The 6658-nt window shown below is 40.0% G+C and overlaps 1 protein-coding gene across 1 annotated transcript in view; it reads left to right on the top strand.

The window, feature by feature from the left end:
- si:dkey-33c9.6 (active breakpoint cluster region-related protein) overlaps window positions 1-3768 on the top strand; it is a 15726-nt gene extending 11958 nt beyond the window's left edge. The window contains exons 17-22 of the mRNA XM_014024554.1: window positions 531-694; window positions 981-1120; window positions 1222-1356; window positions 3031-3136; window positions 3257-3398; window positions 3573-3768. Of these exons, the coding sequence (XP_013880008.1) occupies window positions 531-694; window positions 981-1120; window positions 1222-1356; window positions 3031-3136; window positions 3257-3398; window positions 3573-3674 (789 nt within the window). The 3' untranslated portion in view covers window positions 3675-3768. The remainder of the gene's footprint in view (window positions 1-530; window positions 695-980; window positions 1121-1221; window positions 1357-3030; window positions 3137-3256; window positions 3399-3572) is intronic.
- Window positions 3769-6658: the final 2890 nt, after the last annotated feature.

Here is a 6658-nt window from a genome sequence, read left to right as displayed (position 1 = left end):
AAGTCTGAGTGAGGCTGAGAATGAAATCATTAATTACCTAAAACGATTGTAATTTTAAAAATGTTAAACATTCTACATTCAATTTTATTATGTTATTTTCAAAAAACAGAGGCGGTGGCAACAAGCTGTAGCATGTCTGCTGTAATCTGAAGTAGTCCCTGCAGGAATATCGTATTTCAGCTGGAATCACTGTTTAATGTGAAAATGGTGGCAGTAATCCACTTTGGGCTTAGACTAGYTGTTAGCTCGGTAATATAACTTTTTTCCTCCAAACTGAGGTTGTTTAAATAGCTATCTACAACAGGTAGGATATTGTTTACAACTTTTCCACTGAGACCCCATTTCCAACCATCTCTTTAGGCAGCTTAAGTCCCAGAAAATGTCACAAATAAAGCAAATGTTGCTCTGTATCTGCTTTATATATCCAGCATAACTTATGTTGATGCAGACTTTGGATTATTTTTGCCCTSTTTGTTGCTTTTACATTAATGATCATGTTCAAAAACATGTATTTTTTTTTCCTGCTGTAGTTGGAGCCTAAAACTCTGAGTACCCAATGGAGAAGACAGACCCTGCAGCTGGGTCAGGTGGACCTGACGCTCTCTCTGAAGTACAGTTCTCACYCTCTTGAACCCCCCAGCTCCACAGTCCAGCCACCGCCTGTCTTCGGCATCCCGATTGAAACAGTAGCGCAGTAAGTTCCTGTTCGTCTCTGCMGATAAAGCCAAACCAGAAGGTGTTAACCCACCACAGGGGGGTCTGTCTGAACATATTTATATCACTTGAAGCTAACGTTCTGTTCAGAGTTTTGCTTCCCCTTTGCTGTTTTATGTGACTGKGTTTCATAAGAGAAGTGGTCACTTCTGCGGGGGAGTGGGCGAAGCAGAAGTGTGGCACAAGCGGAGGCCGCTGTGAAGCGAAACGACCCTGAAGCGAATCAGTCTGCCCCGTTCTGAGCACTTTTCCTTCCCTTTCGCCAGACAGGAGGGTGTGCTGGTTCCTCACGTGGTGCGGTGCTGCGTGGAGGAGCTGGAGAGGAGGGGCTTGGACGAGGTGGGCCTCTACAGGATTTCGGGGACCACCACCGACATCAACATGCTCAAAGCTGCGTTCAACAGCAGTAAGGAAAACACGCACGGCCGACACACACAACCTAACCGCTGAGCGTGGAAGGAAGTTGGCGTCATAGTGAAACGGTGTCATGGTTGTCTGTCTRCTCAGATCTGAGAGAAGCAGTAACCAGACTGAGAAGTGCAGAAGTGAACGCCGTCTCTGGTCTCCTCAAACTCTACATCAGAGATCTGCCCGAGTCTCTGATACCTGCGGAAATGTTCCAGAGTCTGGCAAAAACTCTGGGTAACACAATACAGATCACTTCATTTTTAAAATAAAACAATACTTTCTTTATATCATGTTGTTGATATTAAATCTAAATTTTTAATGTCTCATAAATTAGTTGACAGATTTGTGGCTGACATAAACACACGCTTTATTTTAGTAAAGATATTAGCTTCTGAGCCATTACCACACATTAGTAGTAATAATAATCACAATAGCTTGGGAGCTAACACCACATTTTAATAACACATACAGTAGCTGTGTCTCAGTTACCCAAAGGCATACATGTCAATTGTAAAGATTTCTCAGTAAATTACCCCTATTTTGCAGGTTCACAGTGGTATAGAGCAATCTCACTCATTTGTTTTGCATCTCAGAGCCTGTAAGATTAAAAGAAAAAAAAAACAACAACAATAAATAAAACTAAAAAACTATCTACTAACTTTTCCCCGCAGCAGTCATGTCTGTCCCCGCCCCCCCAAGATTGCGTGTAAGTAATATGGCTTTTTGTGAAAATTACAAGCTTTTGAGGGTCAGGATACAGGTAAACGTTTAAAGGTGTTGACGTGCATGCATGGGTTGCAGCCCATGTAGACTGTGGCCCACGTTGACCATGTGGGCCATAGGCCGCCAGTGTCGGCTGCATAAATGGAATGACGTACAGTATGTTTACGTGACCACAGGCTGCCCACATGCCTTCAGTTGTTTTTCACAGCATGACTTCACTAAATTCAGTATTATTAGAAAAATGTTACATGTAAAAAAACATTCATATTTTGGGCTTAGCTCCAGTATCTGTACTCATAGCTGCATTTTATTTAACATTTCATTGCGGCATGGATTTCATCGGCTRAGTTGCTAAACTCGCATTTAAAAAYGAATGCTTCRGTCCGTGATGAATTTCCAAACTCTGCCRTAAAATAATAATAACCTCAGTCRTCTTAGTTTTTCTGTTTAGTTTGCTGACGCTGCAATGAATTCTGGGATACCGCCGGCCACGTAGGATACTCAGATGCAGCCTACRTTTTCAGGGTTTTGTCGGCTGCATGAGCTGGCGCCCATGAATTGGGAYGGCTTACAGCCTACAACGTAGGTGGACACAAATGCACCCTATGTTGGCTGCAACCCCTGAATTGAGACACAGCCTATATTTTTGGCCTCAATGTTAATAATTGTAGCTTGGGAGATAACTTTTTTGCATTAGCTTCTAAGCTAATGTTGCTAGCTTAGGAGCTAACACTATGGATACTGTAAGTATATGACGTTATCTCCAGAGCTAATTTACTAAACATCACGTTTGATCGTTTTAACTCATATATTGTGCAGAACATWGACTTTAGTTCAAACATTTATTGTCACACAGCTTTTTAAACTTGACTATGTTTTAATCTCAACTGTAACCCATCATCAGAATGCACTGTGYTAGTAACAAAATGGCGACACGCTTAAGTGAAAACTATTTTTTTAGTAATTAGATGTTTTCACGTGTCACAAACAACTTTTAGTAGAATAGAGAAATAACTACATGTGACAGTAATTTCACTTTAAAGCTACAAATAACGAGGAACTTAAAACACGCTCTACTTGTGTCCTGTCCTGAACTTTAATGTTAACTAGAACTAAAAGTTTATGTCAACAGAAGGGATATGCTGACGACCCACTTCCACTCACTGAATCCTCCTCCTCCTGTAGATATCCAGGACCTAAACTCACGGCTGGTGTCCATGTTGTCGCTGCTGGATTCCTGTCCTGACGTGAATCGGCACACTTTCCTCTTCCTCCTGCATCACCTCCAACGGTTTGAAACTCACTTCTGCTGTTATGTCTGTGTTCTGGTTCATTTGTAACGACTGGTTTGTTTATCAGATAGTCAGAGTATGATGATGCTAAAGATGGGATTTAAATCCTCTGCCCTCAGAGTTGCACAGAGGCAGGAGATCAACAAGATGTCTTTGCTGAACTTGGCCACAGTTTTTGGTCCCAGCCTCTTACGCCCCCCAGTGGCTGGACTGGGGCACGACGGGCCCAAGGTGGACATCTCTCAGGAGGTGGTGATCCAGGTGAGCTTTGACAGGAGTCTCAAGAAAACACTGATTCCCTTCAATAAATAAATAAATAAATAAATAAATAAATAAATAAATCAGTGTGAAAAAACATCTGGGTTTACTTTTTGAGTTATTTTAGGCCACTTTATTAAAGGTCAAACTTAAATCACTCTCTGTGTTTCCCATCAGGCCCAAGTGATTTTCAGCTACCTGCAGTGCAATAACCTCCCTGAAGCCTGGACCTCTTCACGGTATGACTCAGACTCTGACGACGAGACCACCTACATGTGAGACCACCATCTGTGTGTCGGCAGGCCTTAAATAGCTCATGTGGAGACATCCTTATGGGGACTGTAAGATAATAAATGTATTTATTGAGAATAAACGGACTATGTTGTTGGTTTTTGTCACATTTGAGGTCAAATCTGAGGCATTTTTTCTGTCGTTTGTCTCAGTTTTAGACATTTAAACAGAATTCATGTTTGTGAACTTACAAATAATTAAATTCTGTTACATTTTAGAATCTTAAATACCTAAAAATAAACACTTGGCAGTGATATATTATAAATAAAACACAAAAAAGCATAGATTATAGTTTACAAGCTRCTATTATTATCACAAAAATCCATTGTGATCATTCTAAGACTGTTTTCAGTTCACAAACACATTATTTACCTTTTAAATAAGGCTAAAACTGAGAAAGTACAAGTATCTAAAACAGGCCAAACATCGTATATTCCTACTTGTCTGGGTTGTAAACAGTAATACGAGGTTGAAATGTGTCTGAGGTAAAATCAGAGGGGCACATGTTGTAAATAAGGTCAAGGGTCGCCTCCCCAGGCCTGAAATCCAATCGGTCATGGTTCAAATCCAACTAGACGGAGTTCACCACGCCGTGTACTCCTTGTTCGAGTCACGGCGGCGTACACGTCCACCCATCCACGCCACGGATCTGYTTTCACCCACACCACCTGGGCAGGCCGGGTTGGTTTCCTTTTACCCACCACACTCCTTAAACCCTCCCCATCAGTCTTTTTGATCGCTAATCCTGGACTCAGAGGACGGCKGGGTTGTGTGCAGACACCCATAACAACATCCAGAACAAGCCTCCTTCCTTCCCTCAGCAGAAAATGGTGGGATCACCCTGATTGTACCCCAGCAGCATAAATCACTTGTCCCGTCGAACACGGTGGCTGCAGGAAGAAAAAAAAAGTTCCATTTGACGACTACAAAGTCTAAACCAGGTTCTCGTTGCAGACTACAAAGAAGAAGGAGTTAAGAGAAGCCTGAGACGTCCCAGACGTTCAGGACCAGATGGACCAGATGACTTGGTCGACACCTGGGAGTGATGGGAACATTTTTTACTGGGAGAAGTCAAAGTAATGACCGGACCTGACTGTTTTATGGGAAATTATAACACGATGGGAACGGCTAAGATAGAAATTCTGACATATCTGTGTTAACCTATTTTGACAGAAATAAATGCCACAAGGTTTTATGTACTTTACTTGTTCAGTAGTTTGATCTTTGTCACACAAAGTATTTTTAATCTACATTATTCAGTCATCTACATAGACACAAATGTTTGAGGGTAAAACTAGGCACTGTTCTTTAACTGCTGAAATACAAACACAACAAATATACTAGATACAAATACAACAACCTATTTGTATCTAAATGGATAGTTTAGCTCTTTTGAAGTGGTTTTCTGCAGAACGCTTATGAACAATAGAGCAAATTGTAGTTATTAATGCACATGCACCGACGGCCATAACTCTTCCAGGTCCTGAGTCCTGTCACTGCCTGATCCGCACCGTCAGCTCAAAGAATTACCATCTGGAGGGCTGTTTGTTTTTAGCATGTAGCATTTTGTTAGATCTATTGATGACAGAGTGGGTTGGATTTCAGTCTTTCATCACCAACAGTGTTTTTTTTTTGTTTGAATTACATAATTTTATAAAAACAGCGATGTTTGCAACAGATGTGTATTTTTATTCCAGAAATAGGTAAATAAATAAAATAAAATGGAGATGATATGAATTATGACATTGTTTAGAAATTAGGTCGGCAAGTTCATATAAATAAATATGTACATATTGTAAATCTATATTTTATCAATCAAAATGTATGCAACATTAAAATTGTTTACAGATTATAATTTAGCACACCTTCTTAATTAAATATGGAAATATTTATTTCCAGTATWATTTCCTAAATCCTAACCTCTGTTAGCACCAGCTAGCTAGCAAAACCAAAGTTGTAATTATCTAATAACACTTTAGGACAGGACTATTCTACTAAATTGCAGAGTTACTGCAGGTCAACAGCTCAGGGGCTGAACATCCAGCAATTAAAGTCATTATGTAATTAAATCAAGTATTACAAAGACCTGTTACCTTTGAAATAATTTATTTTGCTGTATTTATTCATGAATGCCACATACAGAACCATATGAAAGTAGTGATAATAAAACAAYAWCAAAWACAAAAACACTTATATACCTCTTTTTACTACAAATATTATTTTGACATCTCTGACTTGCCAAATATTTAAACCAATTTTATTTTCACTTTCATGGTTTTATCTTCAACTGCTTGTAATTTTAACTGTCTTGAGTGTGCATATAAATTGCAGCTTCTAGCCAAGATTCTGACGTTTCTGTAGATACCAAACATGTCTATGTTTAACTAAAATAACTTATAGTAATTAAACTAGAAATCCAGGGGTTTGGGCYTAAGAGATGAATGAACCAATTGATGGGCCAAAGTTTGGTCACTTGTGGGCCGGATGTGGCCCGTGGGCCGTCAGTTGAATAGCCCTGCTTTAGTAGCTCTAATTCAACCAGTTAGTCATTTTAATCCATTTAGACATAAACTGTTAATCTAACCCTGCTGAATTAAAAACAGCGCTCATTTTTACCCCACAAATTTTCATGTGAATCAACCTGTATTGCTGATAATTAATAACCAGGTTATCATTCTTAACTGGAACACATTCCTACATCTGAGCTCTGACTTTTCAGTTAAACGGACCACAGGAATAAACTGATCCTGTGTGACAATTAAAACTGAAGGAATCACAGTGATGAATGAGGCAGCGCTACAGTGGATATTATTTTATTTCACCACGTTTGGCCATGACTTACAGAAACTACAGGTGCGAACATGCTTGTAACACAGGGTGTCCGTGTGTGTCTTCGTATGTGTGTGTGTGTTATGGCAGCGCTGTGCTACGCTTGATTAGTCCTAATCTGTCTGGGAGTCGGGTTTCCGTGT

The sequence above is a fragment of the Austrofundulus limnaeus genome, unplaced genomic scaffold, assembly GCF_001266775.1.
Source record: "Austrofundulus limnaeus strain Quisiro unplaced genomic scaffold, Austrofundulus_limnaeus-1.0 Scaffold426, whole genome shotgun sequence".
Classification (NCBI taxonomy): domain Eukaryota; kingdom Metazoa; phylum Chordata; class Actinopteri; order Cyprinodontiformes; family Rivulidae; genus Austrofundulus; species Austrofundulus limnaeus.
The sequence above is the reverse complement of the archived record's forward strand: the minus strand, read 5'-3'. Positions and strand labels throughout refer to the sequence as shown.